Genomic DNA, 23,885 nt, shown 5'->3' with positions numbered 1-23,885 from the left:
GACTCTGACCGTTGATAGCATGACTGCCATTTACTGGTGAAGAAAAATAGCAGTAATTTCCAGCTGTGCAAACAGCTGAAGTGTTACATTTCAAACTGCTGTGTTTCCATTACTAAAACATTTAGATATAGCATTTTTTTTAAAAATAGAATAACAGATGTATAATGGGACACACATTTTAATTTTTCTGAAGGTGGCATTTTCAGAATAATTGTGGCATATATTAAGATAATTCACAGTTTTAATTCATTCAGATGCCTATGTTCAGTAAATAACCTAGTTTACAGTTTATTAAACATACTGCAGTTTATGTTTATGTTGGAACAGTATGACACTGCAGTACTACATAGGTGGTCATAAATTGCATGAATAGAATGAAACTAAGAGCTTCTAGCAGTTTGACAACATGTACTAATGTATGCTTAGTTAACAGATGAATTCCTAATAAATTCAGGCACTGAAGAAAGGCTTTATTACCTTCATCTTCATTTATTAGTACATGGGTTAGTAATTTAGTCTTGTGTTAATAGAAGACTTATTCATTTGTTCCTGATTAATGACTCATTATTTTCTGATTAGTTATTCATTAGTAAATGCCTTAATTACTAACAGGTCATGTAACCTTAATGTAAAGTGTTACCCACACTTCTTATAAATACAGTATTAATGGTTTAAAAACAGATTTAAAAATTAAACATATAATGTCTGAACATTATTTTTTACCATTAGAGCTCATATATTTTAAGATGATGCCTTAAGACTGAGCTTAAAAAATAATGTATGTTAATATACATACTAAATAACAATAATATAACAACCACAAATATCCATATGACAGTGGTCCTGCAGTCAGAACAGAAACTGACCACTAATGAAGTTCTAGAGGATGCAGATAATACAGTCAAACACACATATTGTGTATATATTATGTTTGGTTTGTTTCAATATATTGACAAGAGACATGAAGTGGTGAGAATACTGGTCTTAAACTGTCAATCACACTTACAATGCTTGTGATAGGTAATATAATGCAAGGAATACTATGTCTACACTTTCTGACTAGCCTGGACAATCTGCATTATGTTAAGAATTATGTTGTCTTTATTTAAGTTGTCAGTCCATTCCATTACTAATAATAGATAAACAAGGAAATAACATCATAATAGGTAAGAGAAAGCAAAACTAAATGAATCAGGCAGATGACATTGAATAACCACCTTCTTCTTCACTTCTTCAGAGCTGATACTGAAGTGAACTGCTGGATATTCAGAAACTCTGAGAGTTTAAACGGACAGTTCTGACTCTCAGAGAAAAAGAGATGAAGAAATAAAGGTATGTACTTCAGTGAAAGACCCATAGATCAGAAGTTCAGTCAGTGTGAGCTTCATCACGGTGAACTAGACGAGTAAACAAAGTCAGATGAAGCCGTTAAACACCGAGAAAGTGATCAAATCAACAGCTGAAGTATTGATGTTGACTATAATGTGATTATTGTCTCAAACAAGAGGAAGAATATTTGATGTTCTCTGATGGAGCCTGTAAGCTGAGCTGTAAAACAGGCTGAAAGGTTGTTGTGTTAAGACAGCAGACAGGTGTGTTGTGTTGAATGTGTGAACTGAGTGATGTGATTTCTTACTGAAAGGTGTTAAACAGGAGGAGGAAGAAAATGGCTGAATCTTCATCACAACAACCAAGAGATGGCAGTAGGAGCAGCATGGATAGACCACCATCAAGCTGTAAGTTAACACAGCTCATTTACAAATAAGTGAAATATCTCTTTTCAACTCAGGATGATCTTAATTTAATCTTATCTGTATCTGTACAGTAAAATCAAAGTAAAGCCAGATTACTGACTGTAGAATAAAATGCTTTTGACATTTACAGTGTCACTTTGAGGTTTTAACAATTACAGCAACAGTAATGACAGTGGTGTCAGTCAGATGGCATGTATAGCTCACTATTTTATTTTTATCAGTCTACTTTTCATTCTTCTTTTTGTAGGACAATGTTGTAAGATGATGTACATCTTCTAATTTCTTAGTTAAAAAGAATTACTCAGATAAAATGTATTAGATACTCCTGTCTTGTACTTCTGAGGTCCATCTACCTGTTTGATTGACTATGGGTGATAATATAGACTGTACTTTGGTGCCATCCATCCTCTACCTCACTCATCATTAGTTATTTTTTGAGGACCGGAGTGCTGGCCAATGATTATTTGAGTGGTGGACCATTCTTAGTACAGCAGCGACACTAACATGTGCATGGCATCAGACACAGAGATCCTTCTCTATAGCTCCCCTTTGCTGGTGTACCGTCTATTGATGCACAGAATATCTTGTAATATTTTGTTCAGGGCAAGATAAATACTTTTTTGCATGTGAATGATTTTTGTTATTCAGATTTACAGACATTTACGGTTAGTTGTAATAAGAGCTATCGATTGTTTATAATACTTGACATCAGTTAAACTTGAAAGACAAAGCTGAATATTATTCATTATCATATCAGTGACAACAGAGCCCCATGCTCACATGATGTGCTCTGCATTCTAGACAGAGTCACTGCAGGAGTCCTACAGAGACATCAGGAGATTGTGCTGGACCAAAACACATGTAATACGTGACATTGATGCAGAGTCAAAACAGAGTCATATCAGGATATAGAGTGGATTTTGGGTCAATTTCAGGCTGGGATATTGGCTGATATTTCTCTGCAGATCAGTGAAAGTGGATTTTGGGTGGTTTTTCAAACCACCTTGCTGATGCCCACAGCAAGGCCTGCTGATCGCTGTGATCTATGAATAATGAACTTTAAGATAAACTTTGATGAAATTTCGAAGTTCTGAAAGACATAAGGCAGCTGAGCATTTTGCTTGCAAACCAGCCACTGTGGGTGGTGTGTGGACAGCAGTGAAGAATGCATGGGAACCTGCTCCTTTAGAAGGCTTAATAAATATTATGAAAGTAATACAAAAGTGGTTTGAGGTGGGAATAAATATGAGCATTAATTTTCACAACTGGCACTAGTAATAAATCCAGCCAGTGACAATGATTCAAAGTGGGCTCCACCTTCTTATTTTATGAAGAAATCCGATAGTCCCACATAAAGCAAGGCTGCCGTGAGACCCCACCCCTTCCCCTCAAACCAGAGTGCCAAAATGACTGCTAATGCTGTGATGCTATCTACAGAGCAAGCTGATTAATGAAGAGTTACAAAATGACACATGAAACGTCCTTGAACTATAATAGCATCACATTCTTGATTGTCCTTCTCTTTTCTCCACAGAAAAATGCAGCTTAAGTCATTAACTCATAGATTGTGGAGTTAAAGGCAAACACCGGCTCTGTTGAGATCAAGACTCAAGAAACTGTTTACGTGCATTTTAACAATTTTTCATGCTTTGCATATCCTAATGAGATGTTTTGTATAGTTATAAATAAACAAGAGCACACAGTGTCTTAACTGTATGATATTCAAGCAGCACACTCTTTAGTTTGTATGCAGCAATATTACAGTTAAATGTAAACATGTGTTTGTGAAATCCTGTTCATATGAGTTTTGATCCATACAAAACCTACTAAAGAGTCTGTTTAAGAGATAAGCACATGTGAGTGAGTTACAGGCCAGGTCACTGAAGTGTTCAGTATCTAAAAATGAAGAAGGTTTAACATTTTGCATGCAGTTAGTGTAAGATATGATGTGTACAAAACAAGTCCTTTAATTTAGTGAGTTGTCTTTGAGTTTCATGTGTATTTGATTTAACACACTAATGTAATGATGTGAATGTATGTTGGTTCCATGTTTCTATAATCGCTTGATTGGTTTCTCTCTTAGTAATGTGATCTGTGTTTTAATGCAGCCAGGCTGTGGTGGTGTAACACAGTTCACAGAGACATTGTGTGAGTGCTGTGAGAAATGGTACATTGAAAGGTACCCACTGAAACATATGTGTTTTCTTGATCCATGCTTAAATATAAATGCAGGAGAACATTACAACTATCAGTTACCAACATGCACTTTTCATATGTATGTTCCATGGCAATTATTCATGACAATTAGACCAATATAAATGGCACAAAATCACTCAGAATTATAAATTGAAATAAAATGACACAAATAAGATTGTGGAGTTAAAGGCAAACGCAGGCTCTGTTGAGATCAAGACTCAAGAAACTTTATGTGCATTTTAACAATTTTTCATGCTTTGCATATCCTAATGAGATGTTTTGTATAGTTATAAATAAATAAGAGTACACAGTGTCTTAATGTTCGATATTCTATATTAACGATATTCAAGCAGCACACTCTTTAGTTTGTATGCAGCAATATTACAGTTAACTGTAAACATGTGTTTGTGAAATCCTGTTCATATGAGTTTTCTCTGCCATTGATTCACACAAAACCTTTGAAAAAAGTTTGGAGGCATGTTTTTCATTGAACTGTGACAATATTCAAATTAATCGATTACATACACAAATCCTATCATGACTTGGTAGGGTTTTAAGGGGGAGTCCTAGTCCAGAGCTGACAGTGGTCATGAATGCAAAAAAGAATTACAAGATGGTGATAAACAATCCGAGCTCCCTGCTGTTTTCGTGTTTATCAGTAACCATTACTTAAACAATGTTTGAACAATTCATTTTGACTGCCAGTGTATTTATACATTAAATTACAGATAAAAGTTTAAAAGCTTCTCTTTTTTCCCCACTTGTCCACAGTGGACCCTGGTCTCCTGTCTGAAGATCAGTTCCTGTGTTCTATCTGTCAGAATGTATTCACTGATCCAGTCTCCACTCCATGTGGACACGACTTCTGCATGAAATGTATTAGAACATTCTGGGGTGACAGTGAGCAGTGTCACTGTCCATTCTGTGAAGAGAAATTCACCAAGAGACCAGAACTCAAGGTCAATACAGCATTCAGAGAGGTTGTAGATCACTTCAAGAAGAAAAGTGGTCTAAATAAACCTGAGGTTCTTTGTGATGTCTGCACTGGAGTGAAACAGAACGCCCTGAAATCCTGTCTGAACTGTGTTGTGTCCTTTTGTGAGTCTCATTTAGAGCCTCATAATAATACTACACGACTTAAGAAACACAAACTAATGAACCCAGTGAAGAACCTGGAGGACTACATATGCCAGAAGCATGAGAGACCCCTGGAGCTGTTCTGTAATGATGATAAGACGTGTGTGTGTCTGTTCTGCATTGAAGGAGATCACAAGGATCACAACACTGTTCCTATAGAGGAGGAGAGTGGAGAGAAAAAGGTGGGGAAAATGCTGATAAACACCAACCGTAAACATCCATTTAAAAAGTCACAAAAAACTATTTCACTGTTGAAATAAAAACAAAACAATGAAACAATTCTGCTCACAGACACAGCTGGTGAAGACACAGTCAGAGGTGCAGCAGATGATCCAAGACAGACTGAAGAAGATCAAAGACATCAAACACTCAGAAGAGCTCAGAAAAGTGAAACATAACTATAAAAACAACTATTTCAATCTACAGATTAGAGTTCATTTTGTACAATGTATTAATTTTAACCATATGCTCATCATTCACTCTTATTTGCTTAAAGTGTAAAGTTGTTCTTCCATCAGAGAAACACAGAGAAAGAGAAAGCAGACAGTGCTGAACTCTTCACTGCTCTGATCCGCTCCATTGAGAGAAGCCAGGCTGAGCTGTTTGAGTTGATGGAGGAAAAGCAAAAAGCAGCAGAGAAGCAGGCTGAAGACCTCATTAAAGAGCTGGAGCAGGAAATCACTGAGCTAAAGAGGAGAGACACTGAGCTGGAGCAGCTCTCCCACACTGAGGACCACCTCCACCTCCTACAGGTCAGTGTCCCTCTATCTGCTCAATGACAATGCAGCACATCCCACAACATCACTGCCCATGCTGAGGGATTTCTCCTCTCTCCTGCTGGACTGTAGATTTACCCATCACTCTGCAAACCTCCACACACCAAGAACTGGACTGACATCAGTATTGACCATCGTCTGAGTGTAGAGACTGTGAGGAACGCTCTGTCTCAACTTCAGAAGAGTCTGAATGACACACTCATTGAAACTCTTAATGGGAAGATCAGAGAATCAGGTGAGAAACTTTCATATTAAACATGTTTTTTTCAGGCAGAAATCTGTAGTGGCGGGAATTATTAAAGAGAGATTACATGAAAAGTAAGTAATCAGTGAAAATACATTTTTGGTAATTTTCTATTAATTTTATAGAATTAGTGTAGAATTAACACCAATTTTTTTTATTCTGATTAGCCTCAGCAGAACTGAAGAGGATTCAACAGTTTGTAGGTACAGTGCAACTTCTGGATTTTTCTCTATTCTTTTAAATGATATTACATAGTATAACTTTCAAATAATTTTCTTCTACTAATACAATATATTCATTTTATTATTTTTAATTTACCATTAAAATATATTTTGTTATTCCACAAATCCCTAATTAATTCATAATATGTGTGATTGGATAATGAATTTATTTATTATCTGTATATTAATTTCTCTCAGTGGATGTGACTCTGGATTCTGATACAGCTCATCCCAAACTCATCCTGTCTGATGATGGAAAACAAGTAACACATGGAGACATAGAACAGAAACTTCCTGACAATCCAAAGAGATTTGATAGATGTCAATGTGTCTTGGGAAAGGAGGGATTCTCCTCAGGGCAATTTTACTATGCAGTGCAGGTCAGGGAGAAGACTGCATGGACATTAGGAGTGGCCCTAGAGTCCATTAACAGGAAGGGGAAGATTAAACTGAAACCACAGAATGGAATCTGGGCTGTGGCTCTGAGGAATGAGAATGAGTATAAGGCTCGCGCTGATCCCTCAGTCCTCCTCTGCCTGAGAAAGAAGCTACAGAAGGTGGGAGTGTTTGTGGATTATGAGGAGGGTCTGGTCTCCTTTTATGACATAGAATCCAGATCTCATATCTACTCTTTCACTGGTCAGACTTTCACTGAGAAACTCTATCCATACTTCAACCCCTGTATTAATGATGGAGGTAAAAACTCAGCTCCACTGATCGTCTCACCCGTATGAAACACTCCATTTTTAACAGTATCCACAACAGGAACAGTAGAAAATGATCTAATATATGATACGTTGTTATGATATACAAAATAAATGATGTCAAATGGTTCCATAAATTAACTGCATTCTTTCTATTAAAAATAATGGGGAATGCCATGGTTGCCATAGTAATTTGTGTCCAGTAATCCACAAAAACATAATCTGAAGTCTATTGCAAGATTAAAATTTAGGCTCTAGAAGAAAATGTGTAGAGAAAGTAGTCTGGTTGTTTTAAATGTTTGGGATCAAGTAAAGTCATTTATTTATTTATTTATTTATTTGCAGCGTAGCTCAAACAAACTTTAACTCTTGAAACTGACTAAAGTCTGCGGTGGCCAATTTTTGAGAGGACAGAAAGGAGTGACACTGGTCTGTACATGCTGACATCACAGCAGAGAAGAAAAACTGTTTACGTGATTAGGAGCAAGAGGACGAAGACTAGTGGAAGGAGTGGAGAGAAAAAGACTGGTGGATTCTTTCAATCTTCTCTTCAAAGAAGGTGACAAAATCCTAAGCGGTGAGAAAGAGAGTGGAGGAGTAGGAGGGGGGTTGAGAAGAGAGAAGAAAATGCTTAAGAGCTTGTGTGGATCAGATCCTGATGATCAGATCCACTGGCTCATCGTCAGTGAGCCAGTGTGGTAGAAGCAAGAACTCATGTGACCAAGCAAGAACTCATGTGATCAGTTGCTTGAAGATTGAACAACTGATTAAATCAGCAGAGTCAGGTGTGCTTATGCTCGTTTGGAATGAAAACCTGAAAGACTGGACACCCCTGATGCAGCGTGAAAGTTTCTTTCGTTGTGGGAAATCCTGCTTTGTATCTATTGTAATCCATAAGATTCTCCTTTAAATCACAAAGAACTCTTAAGTATCCCATCATTTTGTATTAATAACTTTATTAAAAATGACAGGTATGAAATTGTGCAACTAGAGCAACAACATAAACAAACACAGTCAAATATAACCTGGTCCTCACTTGTAAATGCTAGATTAAAACTTAACCTCCAATACACCCACCATATCTCTAAATTGTTACTTTTTTCTAAGCAAAAATACTATGAATTCGGAAATAAACCCAGCCGTTTATTAGCTCATCAGCTTAAAGTGCAACAGGCTGATCGATCTATAAAAGCCATTAAAACTTCCTCTGGCAATATTACTTACGACCCTCGCATAATTAATGACACCTTCTGTGATTTTTTCAAATCGCTTTATACCTCAGATTGTAATAGCTCGCACTCGGATATTTCAAACTATTTAGATAGCATATCCCTTCCTGGAGTTTCAGAGGAATATCGGACCTTTCTGAATACCCCTTTTACACCAGAGGAGATCTGGGATGCTATTAGTGCCATGCCCTCGGGTAAAACACCTGGCCCTGACGGCTTTACAATCGAATTCTTCAAGAAGTTTTGGCCAGACTTATGCCCCATCTTTATGCCCATGGTTAATAATATTCTTCAAGAAAATTCTATTCCTGGCTCATGGAAGATGGCCCACATTAGTTTATTGTTAAAAAAGGGCAAAAATCCAACAGAATGCGCTTCCTATCGACCGATTTGTCTTCTTAATGTAGACTATAAAATCCTAACCAAAGCGCTGTCCCGCCGACTGGAAAAACTTCCATATATCATTAAACCAGATCAGACGGGATTCATTAAATCTAGATATGGATCCGATAATGTTCGTCGTCTTCTTAATATTATAAATCTTCTTAGCAAAAGAAAAGACCCTGTTTTAATTGTTTCCCTAGATGCTGAGAAAGGGTTGAGTGGAAGTTTCTCTTTGCTCTAATGGAGAAAATTGGGTTAGGGAATAATTTTATAAATATAGTTAAACTGTTGTATTCAGACCCCAGGGCCTCTATAAACACAAACAATCTTTTATCTGATAGTTTTTCAATTAGAAGAGGATGTCGTCAGGGCTGCCCTCTCTCACTTCTGTTGTATGCCCTAGTGATAGAACCCCTCGCTGAATACATCAGATCTAGTCCCGTTATTTCAGGAGTCTCAGTGGGAGATTTGGATCACCGCATCTCATTATTCGCTGACGATATACTTTTATATTTAAAGAACCCAGCGACATCTATTCCTGAAATTATAAACTTAATCTCTAACTATAGTGTGTTATCATGTTATAAAATCAATTTTGGCACAGCTATCCAGATAAATGTCCCAGATTATATTAATCTAAATACCCCATTCCAGTTTACAAATACGGGATTTCGGTACCTTGGTATAACAATTACTCCTGACCTGAACAATTTGTATAGGTCCAATTATTCCCCTATTTTAGAAACCATAAAGGAAAATTTAATGGAATGGTCATGTTTGCCTATTACATTTTTTGGCAGAATTAATGTAATCAAGATGAACATCCTACCTAGACTGCTTTATCTATTTCAAAACCTGCCCTGCCATTTGACTCCCATATTTTTCAAAAAGGTAAACAAATTAATAAGCAGATTTATTTGGGATAATAAAAAACCCAGATTGAAATTCTCCATCCTTCTAAAACCTAAAAGTCTAGGGGGCGCATCCCTACCAAATTTAAATCTATATTTCTGGGCAGCCCAAGCGAAACAGATGTGTAGTTGGTTTTCAAACAGACCAGACTCACTATGGGTTAACATCGAAATGTTTATGTGTCATCCGAGATCCCTAATTTCTTTACCCTTTATATATAATTTTGATAAAATACCATCTCTCTTAGATAATTTTGTAGTGTACAACACATTGCTTTCTTGGAGAGATGCTAGAAAATATATGAAAATCCCTAAATGTATCTCTTTATGGTCAGCACTCACCCTGAATCCAGATCTACCACCCCAGTTTGGGGACATTGGGCTTAACAATTGGAAATTAAGGGGCATAGAGGATTTTTCCAGTTTATTTACAGCTGGAGTTTTAAACTCATTTGAACAACTCAAAGCATTATTTGGACTCCCTAACACTGAGCTTTACAATTTTTTTCAAATCAGACACTTTATCCAATCATGCCAGAAAGGGGGCAAGTTTAGATTTCAACTCAATGAATTGGAGAGTCAGATCACCTTGAACAGTTCAGAAAGTAGAATCTCAAACCTTTACACAACTCTATCCAATATGGACTCTTCACATTATGATAGTCTTAAGCTAACATGGGAGAAAGATCTAGGACTGACGTTTGATGATGATGTCTGGTCAAATATTTGTAATTGGATCTTTCCTAAATGTACTTCTACTAACGTCCATGAACAAAACTTTAAACTTTTTCATAGGCTGCATCTTACCCCAGTCCGTCTGCACAGGATATTCCCTAACACCTCAAACATGTGCTTTAAATGCTCTGCCGATGTGGGTACGGTTCTACATGTTTTCTGGTCATGTGTCAAACTACAGAATTACTGGAGGGAGATTCATTTGGCCATACAAGAAATAACTGGCATACAATTTGCTAAGTCTCCAGAAGTGTATCTCTTAAATGCTGTGGATCCCTCACTGGACAAGGATACCATTAGTATTTTACATATTTTATTCTATCTCGCCAGAAAGTGTATTCTGTTATTATGGTCAAAAACTGACATTCCATCCAAAAAGATGTGGCTGAAGCAGATTGACAAATGGTTACCTATGGAAAAACTAACTTACGAGTTGCACCAGAACTCAGAAAGATTTATCAGAATTTGGTCCCCTTTACAACTGTATCTGGAAAAGGCCAACTGAAGCTCTTTCTAGGCGCTCATCTGTACAACTGAACATCCTATTATGTTTTGTCCCTTCTCTGTTCAGACACAGCACTGGAAGAAGAAAAACTGTTTTTATACTTTCTATATTAAGAGACACAAATTTTATTTTAATTTTATTTTACTGTTTGTATTATACTGTTACCCCGGACTCTGTACTTTTGTATATTCTTGTATTTTTTATATTATGGCAAATAATGTAAAACCCAATAAACAGTTGATAAAAAAAAAAAAAATGACAGGTATGTAGTAAAAGGACTAAAGGCCTGCAGTACAGCCTTGTGACTACAGTGACTTCTGAATGTATAATACCCTTCACAAATATTGGCACCCTTGGAAAACATGAGTAAAAAAAAAATTTTGTATAATGAGTGAACAAAAAACCCCAAATCGTATCATTAAAAACAAATATTTTTCTCAAATCTGTGTGTGCTACAATTTTTGGCAAATCTCTTCATTTAATGCTTTCTGCAGCCTCTATTTGCAAAGATAACAGCTCTGAGTCTCCTCCTATCACTCTTAATGAGACTGGATAATACATGGCAAGTGATTTGAGACCATTCCTCCATACAGAACCTCTCCAAATACTTCAGATTCAGAAGTCCACACTTCCGCTCATCCTACAGGTTTTCTATAGGGTTTAGGTCAGAGGACTGGAATAGCCATGGCAAAACCTTAATTATGTGGTCAGTGAACCATTTTTGTGTTTATTTTTGTGGTTTGCTTTGGATCAGTGTCCTGCTGGAAGATCTAACCACAGGCAGCCAGCTTTTTTTAAAGCCCCCAAACTCTGGAATGATCTTCCAGAAACTGTTCGGGACTCAGACACAGTCTCAATCTTTAAGACTAGGCTGAAAACTCACTTGTTCAGTTTAGCTTTTGGTAGCTAATGTTCCCCCCCTAGATAAAGGCAGCAGATCCAGGGGTCCATGGACACAGGGGATTATAGTAAACTGAGACGCTGGTGCTGTCGTCCCGCTGCTCAAACACGGTCACTCAGGTTTGTGGACGGTGGAGCGGAGGGATGCCGAACTGTTTCAGAGTGCTGCCGTGTCTGTGTGTCCTTCTGGTTCTCTCCTGTTAGTTAAGCTGTCATGATCAGATCTGCCGGAGTCTTTAGCCGCACTCTGTAAATGTTTACATTCCCTGTTTATGTACAAACGGATAGAACAAAACTAATTCCATTTACCTGCTTTTTTTTCCGAGTATACAACCGCCCACATGTCCGGCTGGACACTGAAGGACGACTGACTGCCGAGCCCCTCTGCTACCCACTTCAGACCAGCTGCCCACGCTTCAGCTACCACCAACCTCCTTGGATGAGCTGCCCACCCTACCCTGATGTTCTCATAGACTCCTAGATATTCCTAATATCAATATTACTGCTATTAATATTAGTAGTATAATCACTTGTAGGTAGTTTGACCAGAGGAGGATGGGTCCCCCCTGGTGAGCCTGGTTCCTCCCAAGGTTTCTTCCTCAGTTCTGAGGGAGTTTTTCCTTGCCACTGTTGCCCCTGGCTTGCCCACCAGGGGGTTTCTGTACATTCTGTACATTCTTTCAGTCCTGTGGAAACTTTGTCTTTTCTGAAATCCTGTAAAGCTGCTTTGTGACAACATCCATTGTAAAAAGCGCTATACAAATAAATTTGATTTGATTTGATTTGATTTGATTTTGATTTTATTCTGGTACTTGACGGAGTCCATATTACCATAGTTCAGTGCCATTGGATTAAAAACACCCCACACCAATACAGATCCACCACCATACTTCACAGTGGGGATGAGGTACTTTTCTGCATGGCTCTCTTTATGTCTGTGTGTCCAACATTGTGACCTCAGTGATCACTGACCCTTTGAATCTCACTTAGAAAGTAGGGTCAGGGTCAAAGGTTAGACTGTCCAGAGATGTGGACTCAAGTCATATGACTTGGACTCGAGTCTGACTCGAGTCATGAATTTGATGACTGTAGATTTGGCTTGAGAAAATCAAGAAAGACTTGGTACTCGACTTTGACTTCAACACCAATGACTCGAATTCTGACTTGGACTTGAGCGTGATGACTCTCAGCACTCTACACAGTCGATTGTTTTTCATGTGAAAGAATTGGTTTCTTGCCGTAAATTGAATAAACAGCAACATCGTCAGATTTCCTTTTGGAAATCCCTGTTTATAAACTCCTACCGGATGTTTCAGAAAAGCTGAAATCACTGAGGCTCATAGAAAAATGTTCCTGTAGGTAACAGATCACATGCTGCGGTGAGCTGCTGGTCCTAAACGGTGAATTAGACTCACACTGCCCGCGTATGAATGATGCCTGGGCCTGGGTCGTCTGTGGGACCAGCTGCGGCCACCAGAGGGAGACAGAGACCGCCTTTTTAGCAATCAGTGCTGCGTCCAGTCCTGCGTAAATATAGACTGATCAGTTAAAAATTAACTGACTGACTGAGTCTGTCTCCTTTAACCCTCCCAGCTCCCGTCTTCCCTCTCCTGCTTTGGTCACTTCCTCTCCTCAGCCCTGATCCTGTGGTGTGTGATCGCTCCATGGAAAGTTTGTTCTGACCCCAAGTGGGCTGGGCTCGCGCCCCCTGACAAGGCAGGTTAAAGTTTTCTCTTCTTTTTATTCTTTTGGCCACTGGTTTCTCTCCTTCGATGTTCCTGCAGCCTTCTCGTGTATTTTACCTTCATCTTCAGGAGTTTTACCGCTAAACCGTCCAGCTAAACTGCCCAGAGAGCGATGACGTCATCATCTGACTGCAGTCCAGAACCTCCTAAGAGAAAGTGAAACTGAGAAACTCTGGACGTTCACATCGAATAACGGCCTCCTCCTTCACAGTAAGGGCTGATCTGAACTGCTGGGTATTCAGAAACACGGACAGTTCTGACTCTCAGAGAAAAAGACAGGGAGAAATAAAGGTATGTACTTCAGTGAAAGACTCATAGATCAGAAGTTTAGTCAGTGTGAGCTTCATCACGGTGAACTAGACGAGTAAACAAAGTCAGGTGAAGCCGTTAAACACAGAGAAAGTGATCAAATCAACAGCTGAAGTATTGATGTTGACTATAATGTGATTATTGTCTCAAACAAGAGGGAGAATATTTGATGTTCTCTGATGGAGCTTGAAAGCTGAGCTGTAAAACAGGCTGAAAGGTTGTTGTGTTAACTGGTTAAAGCAGAGGAGCAGAAACACTCAGACAGAGCAGACAGTGAGAAACTGAATGATGTTACTGAGCTGAGAGCTGACACTGGGTCAGCACATCAAATGGGATCATGCAGTTTTTCTACTAAAAATTTGTGCACAGATTTTTTAGTTTAGCATGTTGAGAGAAAAAAAACATTTTGCACATTTTATGTTTATATTATTTATTTTTCCAATTTGTCGGGTTCAGCAATTTGACCAGGGGCATCCAAACCTCTGCATAGACGCTGGAGGTCCTGAGATGATGCCGTTCTGTATCTGCAGACTGTAAAAGCTCTTTTCCTCTTTATACTGAGCATCATCACACATAGAAAACCAACAAAACAAGTAACTGGACCAGGGGAACTCACATTTTGGCATATGAACATTTGTATTAAATGTGTGAGCTGAGTGATGTGATTTCTTACTGAAAGGTGTTAAAGGACGAGGAAGAAAATGGCTGAATCTTCACCACAACAACCAAGAGAAGATGAAAGTGGCAGCACCGAGGAATCAGTTCACTGTAAGACTGAAATATCTCTTCTCAAATCAGAATAATCTTATCTTTGATCTTGGTTTTGGTTTTAATTTGTGCTTCATGTAAGCTGAAAGACAAAAAGTAGAGTGGGTTCTTACAGATCAGATTCCAGACCACCTTCTACATCACCTTCATTTTTAACTTTAAATTTCACATGACACAGAGTCTGAAATCAGAAACACTCAAAATTGACATAAGAACAGGTTTTGTTTAGACAGCTCCTTTACATTATTTACATTCAGCAGTGAATTTTATAGCATGAGGTTATTTTCTATTAAGAGTTCCAGTATATCTTTATAATCAGTCTTTACCTCTGAAAAAGTGGGTGACACTTTTTGGCTGAAAAACACCCTTTGTTGTGTCTTTCTTTTTGAAAACCTGATTCATGTTTATATATATATATAACATTGTTCTTACAGACTGGCTCAGCTAAGAATAGTCCACTAACCACATAATAATTGGTCAATGGTGGTTCCTTCCTAACCATTGCATCCAACCACTGTGGATGGTGTGTAAACATGGAATAGATGGGAATACAAGGACATTTTTTATTTGCAAGGATTAATATTACAAAAGACAAAAATTGTGAGAATCATAATTGCAAAATATTGATAAACACTCTTGCCTTTCTGTTTCAGTTTTAGTGTTTATGTGTAATATTTTTTTATAATATCTGTTACAAAAATGTTTTAGCAATTCCTTTGTTTATGCATTAAATTATTGAAATACTATAAGTTTCTCATATTTCCCACTCATCCACAGTTGCTCCTGACTCCAGTGGTCTCCTTTCTGAAGATCAGTTCCTGTGTTCTGTTTGTCAAAATGTCTTCACTGCTCCAGGCTCTGTTCCATGTGGACCCATGAAATGTATTAGTACATGCTGGGGTGACAGTGAGCAGTGTCACTGTCCATTCTGTAAAGAGAAATTCAACAAGAGACCAGAACTCGAGGTCAATACAGCATTCAGAGAAGTTGTAGATCTCTTCAAGAAGGAAGGTGGTCTGAATAAACCTGAGGTTCTTTGTGATGCCTGCATTGGAGTGAAGCAGAAAGCTCTGAAATCCTGTCTGGATTGTCGTCTCACTCTTTGTAAATCTCATTTAGAGTCTCATAATAATATGCCCAAAATTAAGGAACACAAGCTAATAAGCCCATCAAAGAACCTGGAGGACTACATATGCCAGAAGCACAGGAGACCCCTGGAGCTGTTTTGTAGAGATGACCAGATGTCTGCGTGTATGGTCTGCACTTTGACTGACCACAAGAAGCACAAGACTGTTCCTGTAGAGGAGGGGATTGGAGAAATGAAGGTGGGAGAAATGCTGATTGACTTCAACCTTAAACATCCATTAAAAAAAAAATTGTTAAGAAAACCAAACAGTTCACTGAAATATGAAAGTAAAAATAATATCTTCTCTGTTTACAGTCACAGCTGGAGAAGACACAGTCAGAGGTGCAGCACATGATCAAAGACAGACTGAAGAAGATCAAAGACATCAAACACTCAGTAGAGCTCAGAAAAGTGAGTGAACCATGAGATGTGATTTCCTCATTCTGCAGATTTTATTTCATTTTGTAGAATCTATCAGTTTGACATAACTCAGTCTTAGGGATGGACTGGCCATCGGGATCCTGATGGGCCACTATATGTGTGGCTGCTGATGGAGCAACAAAATAACTGCATTAAAGTATTTACCTGGCACATGTGCCACATTGTCATTTCTAATGGAGACCATCTGGGTCTAACACTCCCGTCAAGCACCTAAACCATGTGTCCTCAAATTTTAGAAGGACTTGCACATTGCAATTGTGCTATATGTTCACAGACACGGTTTCTGACAAAATTTCTGCAACAAAGAAATATAGCAAAAATAACACACTTTATTGACTGAGATGGATATAATTTAATCTAAAGTCATCACACAGTGTTTTAACTGTTTTTTGGGTTTTCTGTTAAATATGCTGCAAAATGTCTTTTTCAGAGTAAGTGCATTGTTTACATGTGACAGGTATCCACACCAAGTAGATCCAAGAAGGAGATATTCAGACAGTGTAAGGTAACCTCTCTAATTTATACTGTAATTATGAACAAATTCATATACATTGGGGTCTGTATTACAGCTTATAGAATAGCCTTTATTCCAACTTGGTATTATTGAACAATATCAGACACATCTCAACACCAAGTGTGATCCAGATGAAATGTAAATCATTTGTTTTGGCTGTTTAATACTCTGGCGTGGCACGGTGGCGTGGTGGGTAGCGCTGTCGCCTCACAGCAAGGAGGGCCTGGGTTTGATTCCCCGGCTGGGTGACCATGGTCCTCTCTGTGTGGAGTTTGCATGTTCTCCCCGTGTCTGCGTGGGTTTCCTCTGGGTTCTCCGGTTTCCTCCCACAGTCCAAAGACATGTAGTGAAGCCAATTGGACATGCTAAACTGCCCCTGGGTGTGAGTGACTGTCTGTCTGTGTCTGTCTGTCTGCCCTGTGATAGACTGGTGACCTGTCCAGGGTGTATTCTGCCTTCCGCCCGAAGACTGCTGGGATAGGCTCCAGCACCCCACCCTGATGGAGAAGCGGCTTAGAAAATGGATGGATGTTTAATACTCTCCAGTGTATATTGTAATATAACATAAAGTTGGTGTGCATGTACGATGCAAATCAGGCAGGGGTGCAGATCAGGTTCTGACTGAAGAATATGTGGTGAGAAGAATTGCCTCTCGTTATGTATTCATATGAGTCTAAAATGAATGGTCTCTTACGAAGCTTTTGTGCAAAATCAGTTTGTAAAATGCTTAAACTTCTTAATATAGACAATTCTTCCATTTCTATTCTGAACACAGGACAACATATTTTAGCACTGCTGTTATGTTTTTAAGCACTTTTAAATTCAAGTTATAGGACTTTATAAAGGTGTCTTATGCATATTCATGATGTCGGTGAGCACAAACCTCTTTACTCAGCCAACGAACTGGTCTGCTCACCAGCACTCAGTATCAGTAATGCTAGCATCCTATGGTTCAAAGTATGTTTGCTGTAGAAAACCAGAAATATATATATTGGATGTGGATAAATATTCTTAGTTTTTTTAATGGAATACCTTCTTCTTTCCTAAATTAAAAAAGGTACCACACAAATGGTTAGAAACAGATTTAACTTTTCCCTTTTAGCTGTTTAGCTCCATTTACCATGAATCATTGAGGACTCAGGGGCACTTTAGCATTTTGCTTGTTTTTGGCATAGCAGGAGCAATAGGAAGTGGCCAGGCTCCCCTTAAACAAGGGGTGTCAAACTTAACCAGTAAAAAGGCCATATTAAAAAAAATCTCTTCAAATCTGTAGGCCAGATAATTTTTTAAAATTTAATTTTCAGTTGTTGTTTGCTATAACCCCAACTGCCCAGTGTTTATTCAAAATATGCAAAAAACATCAACAGTAAAATACAGACACATTGAAATATTACATGGACACTTAAAACATTTAAAATTAGGTAGATATTTATTTGGTCTTTTAAACCTACCTATCTGTTTAAACTAGACACCTGGCATCCTCTTTTTGCTGCAAGTTTATTAAGAATTGGGCCCAATTTCTGAGCTGCTGAGCTGATGTCAAGCATTTATGTTCATTAAACTGCAGCTAAAATGCATTTTAGTGATATGGCTTGTGTGAAATTGCGCAGAATTGTGTAGAATGGAGGGGTAACCGCTGTCTTATAGACTGTTGTTGGTTTAGGAGAGTCGGAGCGAATTACATTGCAGTGCATGCTGGGGACTGTAGTGCAGGGCATTGTGATATTAATAATATTAATAGAAAATTAAAATACTTTCGTGGGCCGGATAGGATTGTGTTGCAGGCCTGATCTGGCCCATGGGCCTTGTGTTTGACACTTGGGCTTTAAACCATCTCTGATCTGACTCACTGATAAAAATGCATGTGATGCTATGCTACCATAATACTGTCAGAATACACTATACGGGCTAATGTTTGCAGACTCCTGCTCATCTATTATTTCTTCCAAAAGCAAGAGTATTAAAAAGGGTTTTCCCCCACCGATGCAGCAACTGTCTCTACTTTTCGGGAGAGACTTTATTATAAAATGTTGGAATGATCAGTTCTGGATCACAAATGCCACTCCAACTCATCTCAGAGGTATTGGTTGGTGTTCCATCACTCTAGAGAACGCAGTTCCACTGCTCCACAGCCCATTGCTGGGAGCTTCATACCCCTCTAGCCTATGCTTGGCATTGGGCATGGTTGCTATGATAGTGGGAGTTCATTGTTATTTGTTTCATTCTTCTTCCATTAGAAAAACATGGAGAACGAGCTTGCAGACAGTATTGAAGTCCTCACTGCTCTGATCCGTTCCGTTGAGAGAAGCCAGGCTGAGCTGCTTGACATGATGGAGGAGAATCAGAAAGCAGCAGAGAGCCAGGCTGAAGACCTCATTAAAGACCTGGAGCAGGAAATCACTGAGCTAAAGAGGAGAGACTCTGAGCTGGAGCAGCTCTTCCACACTGAGGACCACCTACACCTCCTACAGGTCAGTGTCCCTCTGTCTGCTCAATGACAATGCAGGAAATCACACAACATCACTGCCCATGCTGAGGGATTTCTCCTCTCTCCTGCTGGACTGTAGATTTACCCATCACTGTGCAGACCTCCACACACCAAGAACTGGACTGACATCAGTATTGACCCTATTATTGATCTGAGTGTAGACATTCTGTGGAATGTTGTGTCTCAACTTCAGAAGAGTCTGAATGAGATGGTCACAGAGTCAGGTGAGAAATGTTGATATTATACATGTAACAAAAATAAATAAATACAGTGGGTTGCAAAAGTATTCGGCCCCCTTGAACTTTTCAACCTTTTGCCACATTTCAGGCTTCAAACATAAAGATATGAAATTGTAATTTTTTGTGAAGAATCAACAACAAGTGGGACACAATTGTGAAGTGGAACGAAATTTATTGGATATTTTAAACTTTTTTTAGAAATAAAAAACTGAAAAGTGGGGCGTGCAATATTATTCGGCCCCTTTACTTTCAGTGCAGCAAACTCACTCCAGAAGTTCAGTGAGGATCTCTGAATGATCCAATGTTGACCTAAATGACTGATGATGATAAATAGAATCCACCTGTGTGTAATCAAGTCTCCGTATAAATGCACCTGCTCTGTGATAGTCTCAGAGTTCTGTTTAAAGCGCAGAGAGCATCATGAAGACCAAGGAACACACCAGGCAGGTCCGAGATACCGTTGTGGAGAAGTTTAAAGCCGGATTTGGAAAGAAAAAGATTTCCCAAGCTTTAAACATCTCAAGGAGCACTGTGCAAGCGATCATATTGAAATGGAAGGAGCATCAGACCACTGCAAATCTACCGAGACCCGGCCGTCCCTCTAAACTTTCAGCTCAAACAAGGAGAAGACTGATCATAGATGCAGCCAAGAGGCCCATGATCACTCTGGATGAACTGCAGAGATCTACAGCTGAGGTGGGAGACTTTGTCCATAGGACAACGATCAGTGGTACACTGCACAAATCTGGGCTTTATGGAAGAGTGGCAAGAAAAAGCCATTTCTCAAAGATATCCATAAAAAGTCTCATTTAATGTTTGCCACAAGCCACCTGGGAGACACACCAAACATGTGGAAGAAGGTGCTCTGGTCAGATGAAACCAAAATCGAACTTATGTTTGGCGTAAAAGCAATACAGCTCATCACCCTGAACACACCATCCCCACTGTCAAACATGGTGGTGGCAGCATCATGGTTTGGGCCTGCTTTTCTTCAGCAGGGACAGGGAAGATGGTTAATATTGATGGGAAGATGGATGGAGCCAAATACAGGACCATTCTGGAAGAAAACCTGTTGGAGTCTGCAAAAGACCTGAGACTGGGACGGAGATTTATCTTCCAACAAGACAATGATCCAAAACATAAAGCAACATCTACAATGGAATGGTTCACAAATAAACGTATCCAGGTGTTAGAATGGCCAAGTCAAAGTCCAGACCTGAATCCAATCGAGAATCTGTGGAAAGAGCTGAAAACTGCTGTTCACAAACGCTCTCCATCCAACTTCACTGAGCTCGAGCTGTTTTGCAAGGAAGAATGGGCAAAAATTTCAGTCTCTCGATGTGCAAGACTGACAGAGACGTACCCCAAGCCACTTGCAGCTGTAATCACAGCAAAAGGTGGCGCTACAAAGTATTAAAGCAAGGGGGCTGAATAATATTGCACGCCCCACTTTTCAGTTTTTTATTTCTAAAAAAAGTTTAAAATATCCAACAAATTTCGTTCCACTTCACAATTGTGTCCCACTTGTTGTTGACTCTTCACAAAAAATGTCAATTTCATATCTTTATGTTTGAAGCCTGAAATGTGGCAAAAGGTTGAAAAGTTCAAGGGGGCTGAATACTTTTGCAACCCACTGTAATTATTTGTCAGATGTTTCATGAAAAGAAAAGTCCAAGTTTAGTTTTGAATTAACTTTAAAATGAGTAAATGTTTATTTTGCTCTAAATAATCTCAACAGAACAGAGGATGATTCAACAGTATGCAGGTACAGTGCAGCTTCTGGATTTTTCATGTCTTTTTGAGATTTTTCATATTTTAAATGAGTTTATATTTCATTATTTAAAACCAGCATCACACCACTGTTTCCCAAACCATATAAAGTTTGCTGTAACATTTATTTTATTCTTCCACAAACCCTTTTCAAAGTTTAGTCAGTTTGATTCACTGAATGATGAATTTGTTTATTATCTGTATATTCATATCACACACTGTGTGTTTCTCTCAGTGGATGTGACTCTGGATGCTGATACAGCTCATCCCAAACTCATCCTGTCTGATGATGGAAAACAAGTGAGAAATGGAGACACAGAACAAAAGCTTCCTGACAATCCAAAGAGATTTAATAGATCTCTTTGTGCTCTGGGAAAGGAGGGATTCTCCTCAGGGAGATTTTACTATGAGGTGCAGGTCAGTGGGAAGACTGAGTGGGATTTAGGAGTGGCCAGGGAGTCCATTAACAGGAAGCATAAAAAGGTTATACTGACCCCACAGAATGGATTCTGGGCTATGAAGCTGAGGAATGGGAATGAGTATAAGGCTTGTGTTGATGCCCTAGTTCCCCTCTTTGTGAGAGAGAAGCTCCAGAAGGTGGGAGTGTTCGTGAATTATGAAGAGGGTCTCGTCTCCTTTTATGATGCGGAGTCCAGATCTCGTATCTTCTCTTTCACTGGTCAGACTTTCACTGAGAAACTCTATCCTTACTTCAGCCCCCGTAAAAATGATAGAGGAAAAAACTCAGCTCCACTGATCATCTCTCCCGTATCAAAGACTGAATAAACTTTCAGTCATAACTACAATAGGAACACTACAACAAAACAGATTTGTTTTCTGATGCATTATGGGAGAAATGTGTATAATTAGTTATACTATTTACTTACAGCTCTCAAACTGTATTATAAAATTATATTTTTTACAGTTACTGTATTACTGAATATAGTTCATTACTCTATTTCTATCTATTTCTACATTTTTTCTGCACCCCTGTGTTACTAATTTACTATCTGAGAACCCACAATTGTTCTACATTGTCTAGTACAATATGTAATGATATATACAAACAATTTCAGATAGCAGATGCTTAGTCAGTCATTCATACTGTTACTTATACTGTTACTGTGAACAGCTAGGACCAGGATTAAAGGTCAGCATATACACTTTACTGTCTGACTCAAGTTTTTCTTAGATAAGGAAATTGGAAGAGTTGCCAAATGGGGAATTTCTTTTTTTATGATGTAAACAAAGTCACTCAGAGTGGTTTGGTGAAATGCTCTATTCTAAAGAAACGTACTGACTCAGAACTGTTCACGATGGTGGTGATAGGAACCAGGCATCTAAAGTGTTTAAAGCATTTATAAGCAACATTGCAGAACTTTGAGTCAAAAGTGTTTTTTTTATCATTATATTATTCAATTTTTAATGCATTTCACTCTTCTTTACTTATATTACATAATACATTTTAAAAATTAAAACATATTTTCAGCTTCTTTTTAAATATTTTATTATGTAGCTAATTTTTCCTAAAAAAAAAAAAGTTGGAAAGCTATGTGAAATGTAAATAAAAGCAGTGCAAATGCAATGATGTGCAAATCATTTAAACCCAATATTTTAGACAACATATCAAATGTTGAAACTGAGAAATGTAGTTGTTCTTTGAAAAATATATGCCCAGTTAGAATTTGGTGCCAATAACATGTTTCAAAAAAGTTGAGACATATTACACTTATTCGGTTAATTGGCAACAGGGCAGTAACATGATTGAGCATAAGAAGGGCACTGCAGAGAGGCTGAGACTTTCAAAGTAAAGATACGGAGGGGCTCACCACTCTCTGAACGACTGTTTGGGCAAATAGCGCAACAATTCAAGTATAATGTTTCTCTACATAAAATAGTAAAGAACTTGGGGATTTCATCACTCACGGTACATAATATCATTAAACGATTCAGGGAAGCCAGATAAATCACTGTATGCAAGGGAAGGCTGAAAATATTACCTGGCCATGATCTCTGGACCCTCAGGCAGCACTGCATTAAAAACAGACATGGTTGTGTGGTGGAAATCACTGCATGGGCTGAGAAATTCTTCTGGAATATACGTTGCTGCGTCCACAAATGCACATTACAGCTCTAGAACTCTAGAAATCATTGACGCTGCATCCTCTGGGCTAAAGAGGAGAAAGGCCATCATGTTTGTTACCTACATACGGTTCAAAAGCCAGCATCCATGACAGTATAGGGGTGCATTAGTGCACATGGCAACATGGCATGAGTGACTAATGCTGAACAACTTATCCAGGTTTTGGAGCAATATGTGCTGCTATCCAGACAAATTCACAATGTTGAAGCTCTGAACGATTAATAAGAGCCGAGACTCAAAAGAGGAAGCCATCCTCCACTGATCAACACTGGAGAGCAATACAAACAGAGAATGAGATTTTACCATTAATACATCTTCATCTTAAAATAGAGAGATGTTGATCTACCATCTACATTTGTGTCCATGTGCGATTCTTGTCTTATTAAGAATTGTAATTAAGTTACTCAAAGTCCCCCCAATTAAGATAGATTACAGTAACTTGTCAAAGAAGCTAGCGTACTTGCAAAATCAAAACAGATATATATGTTTGAAAATAACACAATGCGTCAGCTGGAACCACCTCGTCGGACATTTCTGTGGCTGCTTCTACGACAGAAATTGTGTTCACTTGTGGGAAGTTCCATCCGAGGTGGAGTGTCTGCTGTAAGGAGTTGGTGCTATTGATGCCAGAGATTGAACAAATCGG

The 23,885-nt window shown here is 38.6% G+C and overlaps 2 protein-coding genes across 6 annotated transcripts; both read left to right on the top strand.

Moving 5' to 3' along the window:
- Window positions 1-1,245: 1,245 nt before the first annotated feature.
- LOC108440258 (E3 ubiquitin-protein ligase TRIM39-like) lies at window positions 1,246-7,380 on the top strand. Its single transcript, XM_037546961.1, has 9 exons — window positions 1,246-1,332; window positions 1,643-1,740; window positions 4,509-4,523; window positions 4,735-5,269; window positions 5,379-5,474; window positions 5,606-5,839; window positions 5,936-6,098; window positions 6,275-6,310; window positions 6,527-7,380. Exons 2-9 carry the CDS (start codon window positions 1,667-1,669, stop codon window positions 7,060-7,062), a joined length of 1,689 nt encoding a protein of 562 aa, XP_037402858.1. The 5' UTR covers window positions 1,246-1,332; window positions 1,643-1,666; the 3' UTR covers window positions 7,063-7,380.
- On the top strand, window positions 4,787-22,264 carry LOC108440256 (E3 ubiquitin-protein ligase TRIM39-like). Of its 5 annotated transcripts, none has more exons than XM_017719040.2 (9): window positions 13,266-13,651; window positions 14,430-14,518; window positions 15,296-15,843; window positions 15,960-16,055; window positions 16,543-16,590; window positions 18,837-19,070; window positions 19,167-19,311; window positions 21,065-21,091; window positions 21,332-22,264. In XM_017719040.2, exons 2-9 carry the CDS (start codon window positions 14,452-14,454, stop codon window positions 21,880-21,882), a joined length of 1,716 nt encoding a protein of 571 aa, XP_017574529.1. In that variant the 5' UTR covers window positions 13,266-13,651; window positions 14,430-14,451; the 3' UTR covers window positions 21,883-22,264. The 5 variants fall into 5 exon arrangements, with proteins under 5 accessions (XP_037402835.1, XP_017574529.1, XP_017574528.1 ...); XM_017719039.2 differs by having other exon boundaries at window positions 13,267-13,732; XM_037546938.1 differs by lacking the exons at window positions 13,266-13,651; window positions 14,430-14,518 and adding an exon at window positions 4,787-4,824 and having other exon boundaries at window positions 15,399-15,843.
- The last annotated feature ends 1,621 nt before the right edge of the window (window positions 22,265-23,885 follow it).

The sequence above is a fragment of the Pygocentrus nattereri genome, chromosome 2 (genome assembly GCF_015220715.1).
Source record: "Pygocentrus nattereri isolate fPygNat1 chromosome 2, fPygNat1.pri, whole genome shotgun sequence".
NCBI classification, from domain to species: Eukaryota; Metazoa; Chordata; class Actinopteri; order Characiformes; family Serrasalmidae; genus Pygocentrus; species Pygocentrus nattereri.
This window is presented reverse-complemented; position numbering and strand designations above follow the sequence as displayed.